Source organism: Bacillus rossius, chromosome 16 (assembly GCF_032445375.1).
Source record: "Bacillus rossius redtenbacheri isolate Brsri chromosome 16, Brsri_v3, whole genome shotgun sequence".
Classification (NCBI taxonomy): domain Eukaryota; kingdom Metazoa; phylum Arthropoda; class Insecta; order Phasmatodea; family Bacillidae; genus Bacillus; species Bacillus rossius.
In genome coordinates, this window is record NC_086343.1 from 30,197,381 (window position 1) to 30,224,468 (window position 27,088).

At 46.0% G+C, this 27,088-nt stretch overlaps 1 protein-coding gene across 1 annotated transcript in view; it reads right to left on the bottom strand.

Annotated features, from left to right (window-relative positions):
* Window positions 1-4,324: 4,324 nt before the first annotated feature.
* LOC134539907 (uncharacterized) overlaps window positions 4,325-27,088 on the bottom strand; it is a 40,340-nt gene continuing 17,576 nt past the window's right edge. Inside the window, exons 3-6 of the mRNA XM_063382257.1 lie at window positions 26,042-26,340; window positions 11,701-11,965; window positions 10,477-10,787; window positions 4,325-4,706 (exon numbers count right to left, since the gene is read on the bottom strand). Coding sequence (XP_063238327.1) covers window positions 4,436-4,706; window positions 10,477-10,787; window positions 11,701-11,965; window positions 26,042-26,340 — 1,146 coding nt within the window. The 3' untranslated portion in view covers window positions 4,325-4,435. The remainder of the gene's footprint in view (window positions 4,707-10,476; window positions 10,788-11,700; window positions 11,966-26,041; window positions 26,341-27,088) is intronic.

Below are 27,088 nucleotides of genomic sequence, written 5' to 3' on the forward strand. Positions count from 1 at the left end.
AAATTAGAGCCCAGATCGCCTTTATGAGAAGGTTAGGAAATAAACAGAAAGTGTCATTATTTTTAACTACCACAAAATAAAAGCAATAATAAAATAAAATTTCTTTTTCACCATCGCGCAATTACCTATTTAGCCCATTTTTTTCTTTGCTCTTAAAGAATCACAGCTAATTTACGACTCAATCCACGAACCACAACATGTTTACTTATCAACTCTATGGTACAACACAAGCCGTCTGTGGCATAGAACATGTAAAGATAAAAAAGGTAAAGTCCCAGTAATATCTCTGGCCCACGTTGCAACTAGCGCGGAGTAGACGTGGTGTCAACTACAGTATCTAATATTTTGTAGGAACTATTATGTACTAGCTAATAACCCGCAGATTTGTTTGCGCAATTTCAAGGTATTGCTGATATTTTAACACTGTTAAAGTAAGTAGGCCTATATGTCATATTCCAAACATTTTTACTGAAAAAAATGGGAAGAATAGATTGTAAGATATATAAAAGATTTAATACATAACAAACCCGTTTAAGAATTATATTTACGCAAACCTTTTTTTTTGTTTAGCATAGATTAGGTACCATATCATTTTATAACACGAATTTGCTCGTTACTACGTCTGCATAGACTTCATAATTGGATACAGAGGGGAACTAACAAAAAAAGATAGATAATTATGATTTTTACTGCAGTTTTGCTCTTCTTTGATGTGGCAGGGTCGCAGAATTAAAATCGTTTCTTGTTTTGGGCACTCGATATTCTTGAACAACCGCCATAGAGCTGACCATGCGATAAGCATGTAGTTCCCAAATAAATCCCTGCCACATTTAATGATCTGCCATGGGACTTACTATTTATCATTTTAAATGCTAACTTTGGGGAGGAGTTAGAGTCTCTTAAGTTATGATGGCAAATAACTGGGAATTATTGGGATGCGGATAATCTACACTCTCCTTTAGCTATTTCGGAGAAAAAATGTATCTACCCAGCTCTGTGAGCTGGTACCCAGCCTGGTACCGGTGCATAATCTCTGTGCATCAAGGTCACGCATCAGCAAAACCGGGACGCCAGCCTTCAGCTTCATTTTGTGGGAAGGCAGGTAACCCCTAGGCAAGACGTGACGGACGCACCAGACGATAGCGCGTTTTTTTTAAATTCAAGGCAACGCCATCTATTGACGATGTTCAAAACTGAAATTGTTTTAGCGTCGTAAGTTCACTTCGTTCGCTTCACTCAGCGGACGAAACTCGCCAAGGAGAAGGATAGGAAGAGCTTACAGTCCTTACTACATGACCGTGTGGCGGACGTAAAGACATGAGTCAATGACGGTTTCTATGTCTATGACTTACCTTATACGATTTTATTTCTATTATAAAAATAAATTTATCCATTTTTCGCTTCATTAGGGATGTTATTTCATAGTTATACATAGCCCTAAGGGTAATTACAAGATATGAGCTAGTTGAGTGCCAAATTTCATCCAAATCCGTTAAGCAGTTCGGACATTATTGAGTAACAAAAAAACATCCAAACTGTCACATTTATAATATTAGTATGATTGCAATGAATAAATGTTCACTGACATGTATTGTGCACGTATATTGATTAAGTATTGTGATGAGAAATGAAATTAAAACGTATACTTTATATGCAAAAATTAAAATATAAATTTCGTGTAATAATAAAAATCGGTAAACAATCAATCGAATGGAGTGTTAAAGTGTACTAAAATATTCTATCAAGGGATACGTTTCGTTTTATTTACATAGACTTACATATGCCCTACGAAATTTACATCAATAAATATCATGTAAGTTACTTATTGAAACAAAACTACACAATACTCATTTACTCATGATATTTTAGAACTATTTTTGTTATGTTTAAACAAGGAAATAAAGTTTTCGAGAAAATATTTAAATGCGATCCCAAAAAAAAATTGTTTCACTTTAAATCAACAAAATACGAGCTACCAAAATACATTAATTCTGCAGCAAACCTGTTTTTACTATAATATTATCTTTCACAATAATATTGCTTTTCGACAAACAAAATTTTCGTACATATTATTTTTCACACTCATTGGAAATAATTCTAATTTATGTGGGTATCATAGTCTATGCACCATAATCTTGATCCGTTCATTTCCTCACCGGGTTTATTTTGAACGTACAAGTGATATAGGTAGTATTAAGTTAATCTTCTCCATATATATATCTGAACTGTTGTGTTTTGGTATCTCTGTGGACTGACACGACAAAGTGACGTCACATGTAACGTACACGGGACAGGAGCCTCGACGGAACGTGTACATCTTGCAACACTGCATTGCTCGTCGTTTCTTCTCTCTCTTGATCTCCTCCTCTCAACCTCTCTTCGCGTCTAGCAGTACGGGTACAAGGAGGTTAGCCATGTAGGGCTGGGCCCTCTGTGGCCAGTTACAACAATTGCTACACGCTAAATCGAACAATACAAAAAAAAAAAAAAATATTTACAAGTGGTTCTATGATACTTACTGTAAAGGTAAAAAAAATTGCTGTTGAAACCTAATATCGTACCTTATTCTTGCTCAGTTGCTTACCTCCATTTTAAATTACATGGCTATATGATTTGTTATTTCCTTTGGAGTCGAATATCGGAAAATGGCAAAAGCACTCTATGTTATTAATTGTTTGTTTTTAAACTCTGTTTCTTACATCCATCTTTTTTTGCTATGGAGATATATGTATTTTTAAAATAAAATAAAAATTACACCCTTTTAACGAAGTTAACAATTTAAATCTGAAAATTTAAAATAAATGGTTGTCTCTAAAGTCAGTTTACGGACGATAGTTTAACGTGACAACGTCATAACAAAACATTGATGAAATTATTTCATACTTTTATGAATAAAATTGAATCATTTTTATTGAATTATCACTATTAGGTATGGATACAAAGAAGGAGTGAAAAGAAAACTACAATTTAATTGATAAATTTACTTTTATTTGCACTCATTGATTCAAATATGTTTATTACTTTAAGGAAGAGATTATTTTAACTATAACTTTTATACATGTTTGCTATTTAACTTCAAATTCGTCGAGAATGTTTTACGCTTTTTCGCAATTACACATTTAACGACGAAATTTGTTCGTCGTGAAATTAAACTTAAAATTGAATAAAAAGCCCTTGCAGTTAATAAAATAAGTATTAGTAAGTTTAAGAAAGAATTTCGGCTTTAATCTCTAACCCAGACGCTCGTAGTGCGCTGGGGCCGAGATTAAAATTCGTCGAGAATATTTTACGTTTTTATGTCTTCCAGTGCTCAAAATGATATGCAATTGTGGCCTCGGGCACGAAATTTTATTTAAAATGCATTAATAATAACGCCCCTCGCGGTAAACAAAGGAAAATATGTATTAACGAGGGCCTGGTTGCCGCGGAAGCGGCTAGATAGCGCGATTCGTTCGGTTCGCGTCCGTCACCGTTGAACAAGGGCGCAACAACAGGGGGGGGGGAAGGGTATTTTGCCCCCCACCCCTCTTTGAAACCTCGAAGTGGGGGCAAACATGGGCAAAGAAAGTGCTGTGTAATCAATTTTTAGATAATAAAACTGCTTAAATAGCACCATTTTCCACCTTGAAATATAAATTTTCCCGGGGGAGGACCCCCGGACCCCCCGCTTCAAAAGAGGGGATTGATCATTCTTTATAATAAGGTATTTTTCCCCCCCCCCCCTCCCTATGGAAATTTTGTTGTTGCACCCCTGCCGTAGATGACAGTACCGTAGGGGAATAATATTATTTCGTTTTTATAATACGATTTTATAACAAATACACATCAAAAATACACCAAACTTATTTATAAATGTGTTACAATATGTTTTAAAAACATTGTGCAGAATATCCCGGGTATAATTTGAATTATTACGTGTAACTGTAAAACACCATTGTTTATACAAAAACGTATATTTGAAAAAAAAAACATTACTTTTAAATAACCGTGCCGATTGTGCTGAAAATCGGTGGACAATCGTTAAAATACAAAATATTAATAATGCAAACGACAAAAACATGATTGAAAAGTCAAATCGATGATTGTTCCAATAGAGTGGAAGAGATATGCGGTGCAAGCGTACAATGTGCTTAACGGGACACATCGTAGGGGGACAATGTGCGTAACGGGACACTTTTTCGTGCGTGCAGCCGGCGTTCAACGATTTATTAGACGTTGTCACGTCAAAAAAATAAAATTCGTAACTTTATAGGCTTTATGTTCACTCTTAATTTCTTACTCAGTATTCGGAAATAAGTTTTTTTTTTTCAATTAAAATTAACCATTTTGCACCCCTTGGGGATGAAATCACTTTAATTTTCTTTTTAAAAACAAAGAAGTCTTTATTTAGTGTGGGAATGTAAGAAACAAGACGCTGGTGCGTGGCGGGAGAGCGCTACGCGACGCCCGTGACGCTGTCGAAGTGCCCGAACGGCGGGTCCAGGCCGCTGGCGCGCCACCGCAGCACCACCGCCAGCTCCTTGCTGGCCCTGTGGTCCACGCTCGGCACGAGGAAGTCCTGCAGCCCCTCCACGTGCACGCGCACGTCCACGCCCAGCATGTCAGCGACGGCGGCGAGCGCGAGGCCGCACGCCGCGAAGCCCGCGTGAGCCAGGTCCGCGAGGAAGAGCTGCACCTTGGCCTCGTCCGTGGGCTGGTCGGCGTACCTGCGGACATGGGGGCCGCGAGGACCGTGCCAGGGGACCATGACAGAGAACCACGAGGACCATGCCAGGGGACCATAACAGAGAACCACGAGGACCATGCCAGGGGACCATGACAGAGTACCACGAGGACCATGCCAGGGTACCATGACAGAGTACCACGAGGACAGTGCCAGAGGACCACGAAGATCGTGCCAGAGGACCATGAGGATCGTGCCAGAGGACCATAACAGAGAACCACGAGGACCGTGCCAGGGGACCATGACAGAGTACCACGAGGACCATGCCAGGGGACCATAACAGAGAACCACGAGGACCATGCCAGGGGACCATGACAGAGTACCACGAGGACCATGCCAGAGGACCATGAAGACCGTGACAGAGGACCATGAGGACCGTGCCAGAGGACCATAACAGAGAACCACGAGGCCCCGTGCCAGGGTACCATGACAGAGTACCACGAGGACCGTGCCAGAGGACCATGAAGACCGTGCCAGAGGACCATGAGGACCGTGCCAGAGGACCATAACAGAGAACCACGAGGACCGTGCCAGGGGAACATGACAGAGTACCAAGAGGACCATGCCAGGGGACTATGACAGAGAACCACGAGGACCATGCCAGGGGACCATAACAGAGAACCACGAGGACCATGCCAGGGTACCATGACAGAGTACCACGAGGACAGTGCCAGAGAACCACGAAGATCGTGCCAGAGGACCATGAGGATCGTGCCAGAGGATCATAACAGAGAACCACGAGGACCGTGCCAGGGGACCATGACAGAGTACCACGAGGACCATGCCAGGGGACCATAACAGAGAACCACGAGGACCATGCCAGGGTACCATGACAGAGTACCACGAGGACAGTGCCAGAGGACCACGAAGATCGTGCCAGAGGACCATGAGGATCGTGCCAGAGGACCATAACAGAGAACCACGAGGACCGTGCCAGGGGACCATGACAGAGTACCACGAGGACCATGCCAGGGGACCATAACAGAGAACCACGAGGACCGTGCCAGGGGACCATGACAGAGTACCACGAGGACCATGCCAGGGGACCATGACAGAGAACCACGAGGACCATGCCAGGGGACCATAACAGAGAACCACGAGGACCATGCCAGGGTACCATGACAGAGTACCACGAGGACAGTGCCAGAGGACCACGAAGACCGTGCCAGAGGACCATGAGGATCGTGCCAGAGGACCATAACAGAGAACCACGAGGACCGTGCCAGGGGACCATGACAGAGTACCACGAGGACCATGCCAGGGGACCATAACAGAGAACCACGAGGACCATGCCAGGGTACCATGACAGAGTACCACGAGGACAGTGCCAGAGGACCACGAAGACCGTGCCAGAGGACCATGAGGATCGTGCCAGAGGACCATAACAGAGAACCACGAGGACCGTGCCAGGGGACCATGACAGAGTACCACGAGGACCATGCCAGGGGACCATGACAGAGTACCACGAGGACCATGCCAGGGGACCATAACAGAGAACCACGAGGACCGTGCCAGTGGACCATGACAGAGTACCACGAGGACCGTGCCAGAGGACCATGAAGACCATGCCGGAGGACCATGAGGACCGTGCCAGAGGACCATAACAGAGAACCACGAGGACCGTGCCAGGGGACCATGACAGAGAACCACGAGAACCATTCCAGGGGACCATGACAGTGTACCATGAGAACCGTGCCATAGGACCATAACAGAGAACCACGAGGACCGTGCCAGGGGACCATGACAGAGTACCACGAGGACCATGCCAGGGAACCATGACAGAGTACCACGAGGAGCATGCCAGGGGACCATAACAGAGAACCACGAGGACTGTGCCAGGGGACCATGACAGAGTACCACGAGGACCATGTCAGGGGACCATAACAGAAAACCACGAGGACTGTGCCAGGGGACCATGACAGAGTACCACGAGGACCATGTCAGGGGACCATAACAGAGTACCACGAGGACCATGCCAGGGGACCATGACAGAGTACCACGAGGACCGTGCCAGGGGACCATGACAGAGTACCACGAGGACCGTGCCAGGGGACCATGACAGAGTACCACGAGGACCATGTCAGGGGACCATAACAGAGAACCACGAGGACTGTGCCAGGGGACCATGACAGAGTACCACGAGGACCATGTCAGGGGACCATGACAGAGAACCACGAGGACCGTTCCAGGGGACCATGACAGAGTACCATGAAGACCGTGCCATAGGACCATAACAGAGTACCACGAGGACCATGCCAGGGGACCATGACAGAGTACCACGAGGACCATGCCAGGGGACCATGACAGAGTACCACGAGGACCGTGCCAGGGGACCATGACAGAGTACCACGAGGACCGTGCCAGGGTACCATGACAGAGTACCACGAGGATCGTTCCAGGGGACCATGACAGAGTACCATGAGGACAGTGCCATAGGACCATAACAGAGAACCACGAGGACCGTGCCAGGGGACCATGACAGAGTACCATGAGGACCATGCCAGGGGACCATGACAGAGTACCACGAGGACCATGCCAGGGGACCATAACAGAGAACCACGAGGACTATGCCAGGGGACCATGACAGAGTACCACGAGGACCGTGCCAGGGGACCATGACAGAGTACCATGAGGACCATGCCAGGGGACCATGACAGAGTACCACGAGGACCATGCCAGGGGACCATAACAGAGAACCACGAGGACTGTGCCAGGGGACCATGACAGAGTACCACGAGGACCATGTCAGGGGACCATAACAGAGGACCACGAGGACCGTGCCAGGGGACCATGACAGAGTACCACGAGGACCATGCCAGGGGACCATGACAGAGTACCACGAGGAGCATGCCAGGGGACCATAACAGAGAACCACGAGGACTGTGCCAGGGGACCATGACAGAGTACCACGAGGACCATGTCAGGGGACCATAACAGAGAACCACGAGGACTGTGCCAGGGGACCATGACAGAGTACCACGAGGACCATGTCAGGGGACCATAACAGAGTACCACGAGGACCATGCCAGGGGACCATGACAGAGTACCACGAGGACCGTGCCAGGGGACCATGACAGAGTACCACGAGGACCGTGCCAGGGGACCATGACAGAGTACCACGAGGACCATGCCAGGGGACCATAACAGAGAACCACGAGGACTGTGCCAGGGGACCATAACAGAGGACCACGAGGACCGTGCCAGGGGACCATAACAGAGGACCACGAGGACCGTGCCAGGGGACCATGACAGAGTACCACGAGGACCATGCCAGGGGACCATGACAGAGTACCACGAGGACCATGTCAGGGGACCATGACAGAGTACCACGAGGACCATGCCAGGGGACCATGACAGAGTACCACGAGGACCGTGCCAGGGGACCATGACAGAGTACCACGAGGACCGTGCCAGGGGACCATGACAGAGTACCACGAGGACCATGCCAGGGGACCATAACAGAGAACCACGAGGACTGTGCCAGGGGACCATAACAGAGGACCACGAGGACCGTGCCAGAGGACCATAACAGAGGACCACGAGGACCGTGCCAGGGGACCATGACAGAGTACCACGAGGACCTTGCCAGGGGACCATAACAGAGAACCACGAGGACCGTGCCAGGGTACCACGAGGACTGTGCCAGAGGACCATGAAGACCATGCCAGAGGACCATGAAGACCGTGCCAGAAGACCAGCATCATGTGGTGTCATCTGTTGACAATAATAATCGACACTACTTTAAAAAGGTTATTTTGCATGAGATAAATGAACTCTCGCCACTGAATGGTGCTATTGTAGTCAGTTAAGAGTCATGTAGTCTCGTAGCCACGTAGCCTTTTGCTGCTTTTAGGATTTTGTGTTCTTTCTAAGGCAAAATTATTTCGAGGTTTTTCTAAATCCTAATTTTTGAATTTTTGTGGAAGAAAACTACAAATTTTTCCTCAAAATGGGAATTTTCGAGTCATTTTGAGTCAGTTTTGAGGAATTTTGAGAAATTTTTGAGTAAAAAATGGCCACTGTGACGTCACAATCCAAGATGGTGGTTCGGCACCCGGCACCGGACCCTGGACCCTGTGCCCGGACCGGCCAACCTATACTACTTATGTTGTTAAGTCTATTATTGTAAAATTTTAAATTTATTTGAAATTTAAAAGAAATAATGTTTTTTAAACTTTAATCACAGTTTTTGGCATATAAAAGTACTCGAACCGAGTACAGGAATCGATAGAATCAATTAATAAAATAATGTATAATTTTTTTAAATCAAGTTTTGAATTTTTAAAAATTTTTTAGGTTGGTAATTAAAAATTTTCAATATGATGGCTAAGATCGCTAACAAGATGGCTTATGCTACGACGATCTGGCGATTGATACAACTGCACTCTAGCAGGTAAAAAATAAATCAATACCTATGGCAGCAGCTAACTCTAGCAAACGAAAACCAAATGGTAGTTTAAAGATGGCATAGTAAGGTCATACTGATCGGTGTAGTATAATTTCTTATTTTTAGTGATGAGTGTGTCAGTCTACCAGTAGCCTCTATGGAGGAATGACATATCGCCATTATTTTGCCCTAATCTAATTCAATCTTCGGACACCAAGCTCCATGATTTAAGTGCTTTTATTGCTAAAATTTACTAAAATTTTAATTATAATTTTTAAATTTAAATTTTTCCCGATTTTGGGAAAATTATGGATATTTAATATGGCGGATATCACATCGTAAGTTAAAATTGCGAAATTCATCATGTCGGAAAGGTATATAAAACTAAATGGTGAAATCCAAAATGGTATAAATATCTAGAAAACCAAAAGGAGAAATTTTTTAAGTTCCAAGATATGGTCTGTGACACCATTATAATAAAAATGGTGGAATCCAAAATGGTACAAATTTCTAGTTCTGGTGTAAGTCAACAAGATGTTGGTTGTGATTTCATAATTAAAAATAGCAAAAAGTTCTAGATTCCAAGATGGCATGACATATTATATGTCATTATTCAAAATGGTGGAAGTTTCTAGAGTCTTAGATGGAAACTTTCATGTAAATATCCAATCTGGCGGACTTTCAGATGGCCTCTGCAATAAAGGTCAAAAGTCAAGGGCATCCAAGATTGCCACCATGATGTCACAATACATGATGGTGGACACCATCTCCAGCTTCTCACCCTGCACTCTGGATTCAGAGCCCTTTTATATACTACTCACGAGCATTCGCTGCCTCGACCAACTGGTCCCAGTAGTACTCGCATTGTGCACGAAGGTAGAAGACCACATTATGTCACAACCTTGGTGGCATGCTGCTCCAGTTGGGCTGAGCACAACGAACTACCTAGTTCCATATAGTCACCCTCAACACGGGAATGCCTCCACAGCCACGTACTCTTTGCCACAAGCATCTGCTGCATCGACCATCTCGTCCCCGTAGTCCTCGCATTGTGCATGGAGGTAGAAGACCACATTGTGTCACAGCCTGGTGGCATGCTGCTCAAGTTGGGCTGAGCACAACGAACTCCCTAGTTCCATATAGTCACCCTCAACACGAGAATGCCTCCACAGCCACTTACACTTTGCCTCAAGCATATGCCGCCGCAACCAACTGGTCCAAGTAGACCTGCAGTATGCAGTGAGGTAGGAGACCACATCGTGGTGTACCTTCCTGTGTGCTGCATTAGCTCGGCCGAGCTCTGCGGGTGTCTCAACACCGTGTATTGCATTGTATCAACACGCGTATTGCCTCCACAACAACCTACCTGTCGTCACGAGCGTCCGCCGCTTCGACCAACTGGTCCCAGTAGTCGTCGCAGTGTGCGGTGAGGTAGGAGACCACGTCTTGGCGCAGCCTGGCGGCGTGCCTCCCCAGCTCGGCCGAGCTCAGCGGGCGTCCCAGCAGCTGGTGGGCCAGCGCCGCGAACAGCGAGTTGCCGTCAGCGGGCATGCGCTCCACCTCTAGCAGTTCGTCCAGGGTCCGCACTAGGCGCACGTTGTGCCGCGCTCCCTCACCAGCACTGCCGGGTCTGCTCTGAGCCTCCTTTTCGACGGCGCCGACCTCGTCCTCGTCCTCCTGCGCTTTCAAGGGTTCCCTCATGTAAACCCAAGTTCTACCTCGCCTGCTTGATCACCCACTTACAAGAACTCCTGAAGATCTGTCACCTCGCCGAGTTGGTTATTTACAGAGATTCCTCATTATTGACAAAGCAGCTGGGATGTTTGAGAACTATTGCTGTAAATTTATCACAAAAAATTTAAAGAGATCATTATTTTTACTGTGAAATTTTCAAAATTCAGTGGAATTCCTGAAATAATCAATGTCTTGCTGCTACGTTTATATTCCCCTGTGAAGTCAATTGTGTTTAGTATTTGCTATATTCGGGGGAATCGCTACAATTGCTGAAATAACTCTTTCGATAGACATTATACCATGGCCTTCGAAAAATCTCTTAATGTGTGATCTCGGCAATAACGAAGACAAATATTATTATTCAAACATACAAAATTGTTACGACATTAAAACTCTTGGTACAAATAAGACAACTTTCTCTCACTATATCTCCCCTTACCTGCATGTAAGCCCCTGGCTTAAGACCATATCTGAAGCAATGATTTGCCCAATGTTCCAGCAGTCTAGCACCGTCATCCTGACTGGCCTGACCATCCTTTGCTATAAGCACCCTCAGGTACAAATTAAAGCTCACATCCAGGGATGGTTCGAAATATTACACAGCAATGTGAATTAATATTCAAGTGCATGTATTTATTTTCAACAGTTTATTACATTTTAAATTAATAAAAGACATAACTAAAAATTAATATGAAACCTCGTCTTCATGTTTCTCTTTTCCCCGATGTATAATTGTAGAAAGAAATAACTAGCATGCCCACGGGTGACCTCCACCATCAGCCAGTCAGAAATGACTGCTGGGGATTGCTTCATTAAGCAATTGATCTGAGCCACGCAGTGGTCATGGCGAGCTCACCTCGAAGGGAATAACGAGTAGAACACTGTCGTAGTGCGTGCCGTGCGCGCCCCGCAGTCGCTCCAGGATCACCGCCTCCAGGGCGACCTTCTTCTGGGTGCTCGGCACGTAGTAGTAGTCGAGGTCGTGGGTGTACACGAGGATGTTGACGCCCACGCTGTCGGCGAGTGCGCTGACCGACTCAGCGCCCGCCGGGAAGCCCTGCGTCGCCAGATCGGTCAGGTAGGCGTTCACCTTGGCCTGGTCCCTCCTCAGCGCCGCGTATCTGCGTCGGCACCGACCAGGACTCCTTCAGTCGCACCTACCGATAGTCTCTTACATCGTCAGTGAGAAAATAATTTCTCCTAATGTTAGTGCAGTCAATACCAAAGACGTTGTAAACGAACGCCATGTTGAGAAGTTGGTGGAAAAAACCAGCAAATGTCTATTCGGGGAAATGATGAAAACCATCCTTTACTCTCTTCTGTAGATAGTCACGCACATCATCAATGAGTAATAAAATGTAGTATAATGTTGGTACAGTCAACTTCGACATCATTGAAGACAGTCACTATGTAAAGAAGTTGGTGAACATAATCAGCAATAGCCTGTTTTAGGAAACGGAAAAAAAACCTTTCCTCTATTCTGGCGATGGTCACTCACGTCATTAAAGAAAAAAGGAAGTCTTGTAGATTTATATCGTTCAATATTGACTTAATTGTAGATGGAGTCAGTTGCAGATTAAATTGCCAATTTTGAGGAATAATGGAAAACCGAAATAGGATGTGTATGTGAGCAAAACGTTTAGAAGTTGTCTACACCTCTAAATGTAGGTTAGAAAAAAGCTACAGTGTTAGAAATTAATTTAGTATATTATTAAACAATGTTCAACATCCTGCAGTTAAGCACATAAGTTTGTGTACGATGGTTTCTCTAATATTATATCTCACTCTGAACCAACTTAGTTTCATAAACTTTAGCCATGAGATATGCGCAGATCCTACCATAGGGAGGAAGTCACTCATCAATTGACATGAGTGGCTACAGTTAATAAGATATTTATGCTAGACAAAAGGCTAGAAAGTATCAGGAGGAAAGGAGACGAGCTACCTGGAGTCATGCTTAGCCACGATGTCAGGCAGGAGTTTTTCTACCCCTGCACAAGCTGGTTCACAGCCTTGATGTGCAGCCTCGTGGTTTGCTCTTGGTGATAGTCACCATGACCAGCAGGTGTTGTGGGGGAAGAAGGAAAGACGGAGCTTCCTGGCGCCATGCCTAAATACAATATTCAGCAACTGCCAATAGTTTATCTGCCATGCACCCAGCTGACTGATGGCCTTAAGGGGCCCGCCTCGTCAGGGGTGTATGTGTGTTAGTGAGGCAGGATGATAAGCACGACGGTCGCTGGTGCTTCAAGCGTGTTATAGCCTCTAAGCACAAGGCTCTGAACTGACGTGCAGTTGTCTCGTCGTCACAGGATAACTGTGAAATTTGAGCGGTGACCGTAACATTGTATGACTTAAAAATTATAATAAAAGGATAACGCAAGTACCTTAAGTGCTTTCAAGAATCTCTACTGGATAATTTACAGCTAAAAATTACTCTGAAAACATATGTTTTTGCCATTTTAACTCTTCTAAAACTACAAATAATCCGAAATCAAAAGTACTTTTGGCGCTCAGCGAACTCATAAATGCTTTTTGTAAGCAGACTCCACCGTGATATCTTGAGAAGATATCAAATCGCGATGTTTTTCCTGAAACTCTGCACACCGTATGTATGTCCGGGTAGGCGGAGCCCTTAATGTACAGACTGGTGACCAGCTGGTGGTTCCAGGGAATGATCCATTCAACAGCACCAACAAGTGTTGTGAGGAAAGAATGTAGGGGGAAGCTACCTCGGGCCGTGAATGGCCAAGGCATCCAACAGCAGCTGCCAGTAGTCTCTCCGCTGCTCCGCAAACTGGGTGACGGCCTTGATGCGCAGCCTCGTGGCCTGCTCGTGGTGCTAGTCACCATGACCAGCAGGAGTTGTGAGGGGAGACAGTAGGGGGAAGCTACCTCGGGCCGTGACTGGCCACGGCATCCAGCAGCAGCTGCCAGTAGTCTCTCCGCTGCTCCGCAAACTGGGTGACGGCCTTGATGCGCAGCCTCGTGGCCTGCTCGTGGTGCTAGTCACCATGACCAGCAGGAGTTGTGAGGGGAGAAGGTAGGGGGAAGCTACCTCGGGCCGTTACTGGCCACGGCATCCAGCATCAGCTGCCAGTAGTCTCTCCGCTGCTCCGCCAGCTGGGTGACGGCCTTGATGCGCAGCCTCGTGGCCTGCTCGTGGTGCTAGTCACCATGACCAGCAGGAGTTGTGAGGGGAGACAGTAGGGGGAAGCTACCTCGGGCCGTGACTGGCCACGGCATCCAGCAGCAGCTGCCAGTAGTCTCTCCGCTGCTCCGCAAACTGGGTGACGGCCTTGATGCGCAGCCTCGTGGCCTGCTCGTGGTGCTAGTCACCATGACCAGCAGGAGTTGTGAGGGGAGACAGTAGGGGGAAGCTACCTCGGGCCGTGACTGGCCACGGCATCCAGCAGCAGCTGCCAGTAGTCTCTCCGCTGCTCCGCAAACTGGGTGACGGCCTTGATGCGCAGCCTCGTGGCCTGCTCGTGGTGCTAGTCACCATGACCAGCAGGAGTTGTGAGGGGAGAATGTAGGGGGAAGCTACCTCGGGCCGTTACTGGCCACGGCATCCAGCAGCAGCTGCCAGTAGTCTCTCCGCTGCTCCGCCAGCTGGGTGACGGCCTTGATGCGCAGCCTCGTGGCCTGCTCGTGGTGCTAGTCACCATGACCAGCAGGAGTTGTGAGGGGAGAATGTAGGGGGAAGCTACCTCGGGCCGTGACTGGCCACGGCATCCAGCAGCAGCTGCCAGTAGTCTCTCCGCTGCTCCGCAAACTGGGTGACGGCCTTGATGCGCAGCCTCGTGGCCTGCTCGTGGTGCTAGTCACCATGACCAGCAGGAGTTGTGAGGGGAGAAGGTAGGGGGAAGCTACCTCGGGCCGTTACTGGCCACGGCATCCAGCATCAGCTGCCAGTAGTCTCTCCGCTGCTCCGCCAGCTGGGTGACGGCCTTGATGCGCAGCCTCGTGGCCTGCTCGTGGTGCTAGTCACCATGACCAGCAGGAGTTGTGAGGGGAGACAGTAGGGGGAAGCTACCTCGGGCCGTGACTGGCCACGGCATCCAGCAGCAGCTGCCAGTAGTCTCTCCGCTGCTCCGCAAACTGGGTGACGGCCTTGATGCGCAGCCTCGTGGCCTGCTCGTGGTGCTAGTCACCATGACCAGCAGGAGTTGTGAGGGGAGACAGTAGGGGGAAGCTACCTCGGGCCGTGACTGGCCACGGCATCCAGCAGCAGCTGCCAGTAGTCTCTCCGCTGCTCCGCAAACTGGGTGACGGCCTTGATGCGCAGCCTCGTGGCCTGCTCGTGGTGCTAGTCACCATGACCAGCAGGAGTTGTGAGGGGAGAATGTAGGGGGAAGCTACCTCGGGCCGTTACTGGCCACGGCATCCAGCAGCAGCTGCCAGTAGTCCCTCCGCTGCTCCGCCAGCTGGGTGACGGCCTTGATGCGCAGCCTCGTGGCCTGCTCGTGGTGCTAGTCACCATGACCAGCAGGAGTTGTGAGGGGAGAAGGTAGGGGGAAGCTACCTCGGGCCATTACTGGCCACGGCATCCAGCATCAGCTGCCAGTAGTCTCTCCGCTGCTCCGCCAGCTGGGTGACGGCCTTGATGCGCAGCCTCGTGGCCTGCTCGTGGTGCTAGTCACCATGACCAACAGGAGTTGTGAGGGGAGGAGGTAGGGGGGAGCTACCTCGGGCCGTGACTGGCCACGGCATCCAGCAGCAGCTGCCAGTAGTCCCTCCGCTGCTCCGCCAGCTGGGTGACGGCCTTGATGCGCAGCCTCGTGGCCTGCTCGTGGTGCTAGTCACCATGACCAGCAGGAGTTGTGAGGGGAGAAGGTAGGGGGAAGCTACCTCGGGCCGTGACTGGCCACGGCATCCAGCAGCAGCTGCCAGTAGTCCCTCCGCTGCTCCGCCAGCTGGGTGACGGCCTTGATGCGCAGCCACGTGGCCTGCTCGTGGTGCTAGTCACCATGACCAGCAGGAGTTGTGAGGGGAGGAGGTAGGGGGGAGCTACCTCGGGCCGTGACTGGCCACGGCATCCAGCAGCAGCTGCCAGTAGTCTCTCCGCTGCTCCGCCAGCTGGGTGACGGCCTTGATGCGCAGCCTCGTGGCCTGCTCGTGGTGCTAGTCACCATGACCAGCAGGAGTTGTGAGGGGAGAATGTAGGGGGAAGCTACCTCGGGCCGTTACTGGCCACGGCATCCAGCATCAGCTGCCAGTAGTCTCTCCGCTGCTCCGCCAGCTGGGTGACGGCCTTGATGCGCAGCCTCGTGGCCTGCTCGTGGTGCTAGTCACCATGACCAGCAGGAGTTGTGAGGGGAGAAGGTAGGGGGAAGCTACCTCGGGCCGTGACTGGCCACGGCATCCAGCAGCAGCTGCCAGTAGTCTCTCCGCTGCTCCGCAAACTGGGTGACGGCCTTGATGCGCAGCCTCGTGGCCTGCTCGTGGTGCTAGTCACCATGACCAGCAGGAGTTGTGAGGGGAGAAGGTAGGGGGAAGCTACCTCGGGCCATTACTGGCCACGGCATCCAGCATCAGCTGCCAGTAGTCTCTCCGCTGCTCCGCCAGCTGGGTGACGGCCTTGATGCGCAGCCTCGTGGCCTGCTCGTGGTGCTAGTCACCATGACCAGCAGGAGTTGTGAGGGGAGACAGTAGGGGGAAGCTACTTCGGGCCGTGACTGGCCACGGCATCCAGCAGCAGTAGTATATAATAGTTCCTCCGGAACCAGGGTCCAGGTGCGTGTAGCTGGAGCCGGTCCGCCATCTTGGATTTGTGACGTCACGGCGACCATTTTGGACTTAGAAATTCCTCAAAATTCCTCAAAAATGACTCAAAATGACTCAAAAAGTCCCGTTTTGAGGAAAAACTTCCAGTATTTGAGGGAAAAATTCCCGTTTTGAGGGAAAATTTCCTGTTTTAGTCCTTAAAAATCCCAGCGGCTAGAAATGTCCATATAGAGGCTTAAGCATCTATGTCTAAAGCCTCAGATAGGCCTCTGACGTCATCATGAAATATGTCATCTTGGAGTATGACGTCACCGTTGCAATTTCCGTTACGCATGCCATCTTTAACTTTTTTATTTACTATCCAAATGTAATGAAAATTTTTTAAAAATTATAAAATCATTAATGTAAAAAAATTTAAAAAAAAATATTTAAAAAAAAAAAAACATAAATTTACGGCATGGAGCTCGGAGTCCCCGGTTCGAACTTGGTGAGGGAAAAAAAATTAAAATGGCATCCAATTCTTCCCTCACAGTGGCTGGAGGCAGACTGACCCCCACCACTTTTGTTAAAGTATATATATCGTCACCTAGTATGACGTCATGTCCGCCATCTTGAAAATCCGTAATTTCAATGCTAGAAATGCGGGAAAAATTTCTAAATTCGTTAAATAAATTGGAAATAAATATACTGATTGATGCGATCGATTCCCGTCCTTGGTTCGAGCCCTAGACAATGTAAAACATTAGATTTTATGAAAAAAATAATAATTTTAATAAAAAATGATCAAAGTCCTAAAAGAAGCATAGTTTCCAAATCAACCATCTACCTATAAGACAGTACGACCGTCATCATAGATATTTGTATTTATTACCCGATTTTAATGAGAAAAATTGAAAATTCATTAAATAATTCACTCATTAATTAACATATTGATTCGATCGATTCCAGTCCTTGGTTCGAACTCTGAACGAAGCTAAAAAAAATTAATTTAAATATCAGAAAAGTGTCAGGTTCGAGGAATTAAACACCACAAGTTCTTTTACAAACATAATATTTATTACATAATTTCTATTTTACTACACGAACATTTGCGAAAACCAGCAATCTTATAATCATTTAGTTCCGCAGCGGTGTGAAATAACTAATTCTTAGCTCTAATCGGTTTATACTAGACAAGTCCAGCCAGAACCTTTACAGACATAGTCCTCCTCTTCTTGACAGAGTTTCTGGATACTGTTTTTAACAGTTTGCTTCACATCGTTAGAACTGTAAATTACTGCAGCCGATGTCTTGAATGCACACTTCTTCACTTTGTCATCGAACGGATATGGATTTCCATATATACAGTCCAACCACAAGTTATATTTCAAAGGTCCGTTTGTTGCTACATCATCAGTAAGCTGATTATGTTCTATCTGATATCATCAAGAAAATTACAAATGTCTTTCGACTCACCTAACGTATTTATATAATAATAGTCTTTCAATGTTCCACGAAATGCAGACTGCACCAAGTAGAAGCCATTATCATTCACCTGTAGAGCACCGATCACAGTGTTAGGTTTAGTTCCATGTCCAGATGCCATAACAATCGGTTGCTGCGCATCTGTTCTCATGCTTGTACGCCTACGAGTCTCCAATCTAAAGCGAGGAGTCGAAATTTCTGCAGGTAGTTCAGTAGTAGGCGCACGGACTTCACCTTTACAGTTTTTCGCATGTCGACGCAAATTATCAATTCGAGTAAACCATTCATAACACTCATCACAGCGAAACTTAATGCGAGAAGGATTCTTCTTGCATTTGCTCCGCTCATGTCTTCGTGCATCATGGGAAAATGCGAACGACGTATCACAGTAGCTGCAAAGATACCGTGGTGATGAAGACGAACCTTTCAGACTCGATCCAGATACTGACGTTGCCGCCGACGTACCATTTCCAGGCATACTCTTATGCACATCAATCATTCGCTGTTGTATAGACACCTTTACTTTCTGCCGTGCAACAGGTCCTTTGCATGTCTCCAAGTGTTGCTGCAAATTAGCATTTCTTGTAAATTGCTTACGAAATTTCTCACAGCCAAACATTTTTCGATAAAGGTTCTTAGCACATTCTCTCCTCTCGTGTCGTCGAGCATTGCTGTTATTTGAGAAAATCTTGTCGCAGTAACAGCAGCGATGTTCGTTGTTTGTTGTCGAATCACCATCCATTGAAGTCACCATCGAGGGCGAAACAGCGTTCGTCGAGGTTTCCTGTACAGCCAGCACTACCGGCATTTAAGTCTCTTCTGCTGGTGGTATCATGTCTGATGAAGTCTCCTCCAGTGTTGTCGTCGTCGTTGCCAACGGGATCTGCTCCTTCTCCGTCGTAGCTGTCGTCAAGGTTCCCATAGACGATGGTACAACCTCCATCGAGTTCGTCGTTAAAGTCGGTAAAGATGCCATCGAGTTTGCAAGAACTGGTAATTAGTTATGTGACTAATGCACCAGAAGAAACAAACTAGGTGATCCGTACACCGTCGACGACAGTAACATACTGAGCGACCTGTTGTCTAGGACTCACTTATATACATGCTCCGAATGGAATAATACGCTAGTCAAATCAAGATCAATTTATTATAATACTAGAGTCAAAACAACATTTAAAATAGAAGCACCATCAACAAAAAGGAAGCACATTCTGGAAGCACAATAAAAAGGCAGCACATTTGGAAGCACCGACGACGAAAAGGCAGCACATTCTGGAAGCACAATAAAAAGGCAGCACATTTGGAAGCACCGACAACGAAAAGGCAGCTCATTTGGAAGCACAGTCAACGAAAAGGCAGCACATTTGGAAGCACCGTCAACGAAAAGGCAGCACATTTGGAAGCACCGTCAACGAAAAGGCAGCACCGCCAACGAAAAGGCAGCACATTTGGAAGCACCGCCAACGAAAAGGCAGCACCATCGACGAAAAGGAAGCACATTTGGAAGCACAAGTTACGAGAACTAAGTCTTAGTTAGAAATCAGAATACAAGAAATAAAAACATTAAATCTTTATAATTTAAAATATTTATTTTATTTCTTTACATTATACAAATGCAAAAAAAACAAGCCATTATTGTATGTAGCCAGCTTTCCTCAGTTCTTTGAGTATGAAGGATATTTCTTTGATGAACGAATTGTTTCCTGCACAAAGCGAGCCATGTAGAAGTCTTAGCCGGTCAACCAATATGTTTGGATCTTTCCATGATGTGTAATCAATCTCTTCTACCACCATATTACTTGCTTGTTTATTATAAATATTATGATCTCTGGTGTATTCCGTTTTAACACCAACCTCAGGGTAACTTTCATTATGGAGATAGTGATCATCACAAGCTTATGTATTTTTTTATTTTATTTCTAGCTTGTAAACTTATCATTGTTGAGCAAAGATAGTGTTCTCGTACAAGCAGAATTTTATGTATTTTTTTATTTTATTTTAATTTTTTAATTAATTTATATTTATTTTTAAATATTTTTTCCTGTAATTTTATGATATCAACGAAAACATGTGGTGGTTTTCTCCGAGTGCTTCTGATTAATCTGGTCAATATTATGGTGGTTTTCTCCGTGAGCTCCTGATTTTTCTTGTCAATATTATGATGGTTTTCTCCGTGTGCTCCTGATTATTCTTGCCAATATTATGATTGTTTTCTCCGTGTGCTCCTGATTATTCTTGTCAATATTTTGATGGTTTTTCCCGTGTTCTTGCAATCATTCCTGTGGTTTCTTCAAGTGCTTCTGACTATTCTGAGAAACTGCTCTCTGCATGGATTTTTTTGTCTAATGAGACACGTCATTTTATTTGGAGTTACATTTAATTCGATAATTTCTGCTACTAAATCAAAACTTGCAATATTTTTATCAGGTGGAATTTAAAAAATATCATTACTCAGTCAAATGAATAATATGCCATGAGACATCTGTGGAGCACCAACATGCAAGACGAACTTCCTTCTCCTTGAAGTCTAGCGAAGCCATCCTTGTTTTGCCTACGTTAGTGAGCATCCCGCATACCACATAAAAGAACTAAATAAATTATGACTCAACACAACACGTGGCGACATCTCATGCTAATAATTGAAACCACATGTAACAATTTCTTTTGTATGAGGTAACTTAATTCTTGCTGATGAAATATTTAAAAAATTCTATTTAAGTAATGTATCTAATTTAATTCACTCAGTTTGCATCTGACAATAGTCTCAGTAACTAATATGATTCCTGATTTGGTGTCTGTTGCTGTATTAAAAGGACACAGGTGTAAGTTTTGCAGCAAAGAATTTATCTTGAGAAAGAATGGAAGACAACACGAGAAGAATGACTGTGTTAAAAATCCACTACGTAATATGATAAGTTGTGTTAGATGTAGCAAGTCGTTTACGCGGAGAGAGAGCTTAAAAAGACATGACAGAACTTGTAACGCCAAGCCTGCGTACAAGCTAGAGGACAACGATGGCTCTACTAGGCTATGGAAGAGCGATTTGCATTACGGCAATAATTTTCCTTGTCTTGGGAGAGATTATGTTCAGGGCTCTTCTGATCTCGACAAAAAACTTAAATTGAAGGACGATGATTATTTATGGAAGAATGAAGATAATGGAAGAATCCTTAACGTGAAAAGTGAGAATACATTCTAGGCGAATTCAAGTAGATCTTTCCTACTCTGTAAAAATGGACTCCTAAAAAGGAAGCATGAAGACGATGAAGACACTTCGACATCATCGGCATAAAATTCTTACGGTAATCTGAGTGAAGATGATGACTTCTACGGTGATTGCTACAGCGACTCTGAGGCTGTTGACAAAGGCATAGACTGTGATAAAGCAGCTAAAGCAGGCAAGATCGAAGACTGTGTCGGTGTCCTGAGACAGAAACGATGGAAACGTCTTGATATATTAAATAAATCTGATCAAGCTTGTGATGATCACTATCTCGATAATGAAAGTTACCCTGAGGTTGGTGTTAAAACGGAATACACCAGAGATCACAATATTTATAATAAACAAGCAAGGAAGATGATGGTAGAAGAGAATGATTACACATCATGGAAAGATCCAAACATATTGGTTGACCGGCTAAGACTTCTACATGGTTCGCTTTGTGCAGGAAACTCTTCGTGCTTCAAATAAATATCCTTCATACTCAAAGAACTGAGGAAAGCTGGCTACATACAATAATGGCTTGTTTAACTTGCATTTTTATAATGTAAAGAAATAAAATAAATAATTTGAATTATAAAAATTTAATGTTTTTATTTCGTGTATTCTGATTTTTAACTATGACTTAGTTCTCGTTACTTGTGCTTCCAAATGTGCTTCCTTTTCGTCGATGGTGCTGCCTTTTCGTTGGCGGTGCTTCCAAATGTGCTGCCTTTTCGTTGGCAGTGCTGCCTTTTCGTTGACCGTGCTTCCAAATGTGCTGCCTTTTCGTTGACGGTGCTTCCAAATGTGCTGCCTTTTCGTTGACGGTGCTTCCAAATGAGCTGCCTTTTCGTTGTCGGTGATTTCAAATGTGCTGCCTTTTTATTGTGCTTCCAAATGTGCTGCATTTTTATTGTGCTTCCAGAATGTGCTGCCTTTTCGTCGTCGGTGCTTCCAAATGTGCTGCCTTTTTATTGTGCTTCCAGAATGTGCTTCCTTTTTGTTGATGGTGCTTCTATTTTAAATGTTGTTTTGACTCTAGTATTATAATAAATTGATCTTGATTTGACTAGCATATTATTCCATTCGGAGCATGTATATAAGTGAGTCCTAGACAGCAGGTCGCTCAGTTTGTTACTGTCGTCGACGGTGTACGGATCGCCTAGTTTGTTTCTTCTGGTGCATTAGTCACGTAATTAATTACCATTTCTTGCGAACTCGATGGCATCTTTACCGACTTTAACGACGAACTCGATGGAGGTTGTAACATCGTCTACGGGAACCTTGACGACAGCTACGACGGAGAAGGAGCAGATCCCGTTGGCAACGACGACGACAACACTGGAGGAGACTTCATCAGACATGATACCACCAGCAGAAGAGACTTTAATGCCGGTAGTGCTGGCTGTACAGGAAACATCGACGAACGCTGTTTCGCCCTCGATGGTGACTTCAATGGATGGTGATTCGACAACAAAGAAAGAACATCGCTCCCGTTACTGCGACAAGATTTTCTCAAACAACAGCAATGCTCGACGACACGAGAAGAGAGAATGTGCTAAGAACCTTTATCGAAAAATGTTTGGCTGTGAGAAATTTCGTAAGCAATTTACAAGAAATGCTAATTTGCAGCAACACTTGGAGACATGCAAAGGACCTGTTGCGCGGTAGAAAGTAAAGGTGTCTATACAACAGCGAATGATTGATGTGCATAAGAGTATGCCTGGAAATGGTACGTCGGCGGAAACGTCAGTATCTGGATCGAGTCTGAAAGGTTGGTCTTCATCACTGCGGTATCCTTGCAGCTACTGTGATACGTCGTTCGCATATTCACATGATGCACGAAGACATGAGCGGAGCAAATGCATGAAGAATCCTTCTCGCATTAAGTTTCGCTGTGATGAGTGTTATGAATGGTTTACTCGAATTGATAATTTGCGTCGACATGCGAAAAACTGTAAAGGTGAAGTCCGTGCGCCTACTACTGAACTACCTGCAGAAATTTCGACTCCTCGCTTTAGATTGGAGACTCGTAGGCGTACAAGCATGAGAACAGATGCGCAGCAACCGATTGTTATGGCATCTGGACATGGAACTAAACCTAACACTGTGATCGGTGCTCTACAGGTGAATGATAATGGCTTCTACTTGGCGCAGTCTACATTTCGTGGAACATTGAAAGACTATTATTATATAAATATGTTAGGTGAGTCGAAAGACATTTGTAATTTTCTTGATGATATCAGACAGAACATAATCAATCAGCTTACTGATGATGTAGCAACAAACGGACCTTTGAAATATAACTTGTGGTTGGACTGTATATATGGAAAGCCATATCGGTTCGATGACAAAGTGAAGAAGTGTGCATTCAAGACATCAGCTGCAGTAATTTAAAGTTATATCGATGTGAAGCAAACTGTTAAAAACGGTATCCAGAAACTCTGTCAAGAAGAGGACTATGTCTGTAAAGGTTCTGGCTGGACTCTGTATAGTATAAACCGATTGGAGCTAAGAATTAGTCATTTCACACCGCTGCAGAACAAAATGATTATAAGATTGCTGGTTTTCGCAAATGTTCGTGTAGTAAAATAGAAATTATGTAATAAATATTATGTTTGTAAAAGAACTTGCGGTGTTTAATTCCTCGAACCTGACACTTTTCTGATATTTAAATTAAATTTTTTTTAGCTTCGTTCAGAGATCGAACCTAACACTGTAATCGATCGAATCAATATGTTAATTAATGAGTGAATTATTTAATGAATTTTAAATTTTTTCATTAAAATCGGATAATAAATACAAATATCTAAGATGACGGTCGTACTGTCTTATAGGATGATGGTTGATTTGGAAACTACGCTTCTTTTAGGACTTTGATCATTATTTATTAAAATTATTATTTTTTACATAAAATCAAATGTTTTACATTGTCTAGGGATCGAGCCAAGGACGGGAATCGATCTCATCAATCAGTATATTTATTTCCAATTTATTTAACGAATTTAGAAATTTTTCCCGCATTTCTAGCATTGAAATTACGGATTTTCAAGATGGCGGACATGACGTCATTCTAGGTGACGATATATATACTTTAACAAAAGTGGTGGGGGTCAGTCTGCCTCCAGCCACTGTGAGGGAAGGATTGGATGCCATTTTAATTTTTTTCCCTCACCAAGTTCGAACCGGGGACTCCGAGCTCCGTGCCGTAAATTTATGTTTTTTTTTTTAAATATTTTTTATTAAAATTTTTTTTACATTAATGATTTTATAATTTTTAAAAAATTTTCATTTCATTTAGATAGTAAATAAAAAAGTTAAAGATGGCATGCGTAACGGAAATTGCAACGGTGACGTCATACTCCAAGATGACATATTTCATGACGACGTCAGAGGCCTATCTGAGGCTTTAGACATAGATGCTTAAGCCTCTATATGGACATTTCTAGCCGCTGGGATTTTTAAGGACTAAAACAGGAAATTTTCCCTCGAAACGGGAATTTTTCCCACAAATACTGGAAGTTTTTCCTCAAAACGGGACTTTTTGAGTCATTTTGAGTCATTTTTGAGGAATTTTGAGGAATTTTTGAGTCCAAAATGGTCGCCGTGACGTCATAAATCCAAATAGGCGGACCGGCTCCAGCTCCACGCCCCTGGACCCTGGCGCCGGAGGAACTATTATATACTACTAGCAGCAGCTGCCAGTAGTCCCTCCGCTGCTCCGCCAGCTGGGTGACGGCCTTGATGCGCAGCCTCGTGGCCTGCTCGTGGTGCTAGTCACCATGACCAGCAGGAGTTGTGAGGGGAGACAGTAGGGGGAAGCTACCTCGGGCCGTGACTGGCCACGGCATCCAGCAGCAGCTGCCAGTAGTCTCTCCGCTGCTCCGCCAGCTGGGTGACGGCCTTGATGCGCAGCCTCGTGGCCTGCTCGTGGTGCTAGTCACCATGACCAGCAGGAGTTGTGAGGGGAGACAGTAGGGGGAAGCTACCTCGGGCCGTGACTGGCCACGGCATCCAGCAGCAGCTGCCAGTAGTCTCTCCGCTGCTCCGCCAGCTGGGTGACGGCCTTGATGCGCAGCCTCGTGGCCTGCTCGTGGTGCTAGTCACCATGACCAGCAGGAGTTGTGAGGGGAGACAGTAGGGGGAAGCTACCTCGGGCCGTGACTGGCCACGGCATCCAGCAGCAGCTGCCAGTAGTCTCTCCGCTGCTCCGCCAGCTGGGTGACGGCCTTGATGCGCAGCCTCGTGGCCTGCTCGTGGTGCTAGTCACCATGACCAGCAGGAGTTGTGAGGGGAGACAGTAGGGGGAAGCTACCTCGGGCCGTGACTGGCCACGGCATCCAGCAGCAGCTGCCAGTAGTCTCTCCGCTGCTCCGCAAACTGGGTGACGGCCTTGATGCGCAGCCTCGTGGCCTGCTCGTGGTGCTAGTCACCATGACCAGCAGGAGTTGTGAGGGGAGGAGGTAGGGGGGAGCTACCTCGGGCCGTGACTGGCCACGGCATCCAGCAGCAGCTGCCAGTAGTCTCTCCGCTGCTCCGCCAACTGGGTGACGGCCTTGATGCGCAGCCTCGTGGCCTGCTCGTGGTGCTAGTCACCATGACCAGCAGGAGTTGTGAGGGGAGGAGGTAGGGGGGAGCTACCTCGGGCCGTGACTGGCCACGGCATCCAGCAGCAGCTGCCAGTAGTCTCTCCGCTGCTCCGCCAACTGGGTGACGGCCTTGATGCGCAGCCTCGTGGCCTGCTCGTGGTGCTAGTCACCATGACCAGCAGGAGTTGTGAGGGGAGGAGGTAGGGGGGAGCTACCTCGGGCCGTGACTGGCCACGGCATCCAGCAGCAGCTGCCAGTAGTCCCTCCGCTGCTCCGCCAGCTGGGTGACGGCCTTGATGCGCAGCCTCGTGGCCTGCTGGCGGTGCTGGTCGCCGCCTGGCAGTGAGCCGTACAGCTGGCGGGCCAGAGCCATGAAAAGGGAGTCGCCATCTTCGGGCATGCTCTCCGCAAACAGCTGCGTGCCTGCCGAGAAGGCCGAGTACACGCCCGGTGCTACGGGCGCGACAATCACGGCCTGGTGTTCCTCCTTGGTGACCTTGGTATCAGCCGGTACCTCAAAACAACAATAGAATTCTATATGACAGGCTTCCAAGGTTGCAATCTCCCCATTTGCATGAGCTTGTGGCAAGCTTTTTATTGACTAGATCTATGCAGGTCGTGCAAGCATGACACCGAAAACTCTATTCAAGTTTTATTTAAACTAAGATTTACCATATAGGCTAAAAATTTATCTACCAGCTTGCATAAAGTTTTGCATAAAGATTTTTCTCTGCATGTAAACTCTGTGGAAAGTTAGCTATAAGTAGAGACCCAGAAATTTCGCGGATTCATTTAGTCGCAAGCTAGAATGCAAACCTTCACACTCTCGCACTGTGTTCATGATTGGCACGCAGTTGTTTGGACACGCCCCTCTACGACCATGAAACAACGTTGCCTAGCTAGGAGAGAAGTAAGCGAATGAGGTAGTGCCAAATAACAAGGATAAAATTGTTCTCGCTAAGAAATCAACAATGGGAAAGTAAACATGGGTCGAGCACGCCTATAACTTTTAATTCTATCCTGAGGCCAGAAGAATCCGTGAAATTTCCGGGTCTCTATCTATAAGCTTCCCTTGGCAGCCTTTCAGAAAGCTTGACACTTGGAGACTTGTTATCATGATTAATGCTTGCAACAAATTATCATACAAGCCATAAAAAGCCTTGAGTAAGCTTGAAAGTGTTAATGGAAAGCTTCTTTTAAGCATATCTGGGAATTCATCTTGACGTTTTGGTTTGACACAACGTTCGTAACAAGGGTGTGTC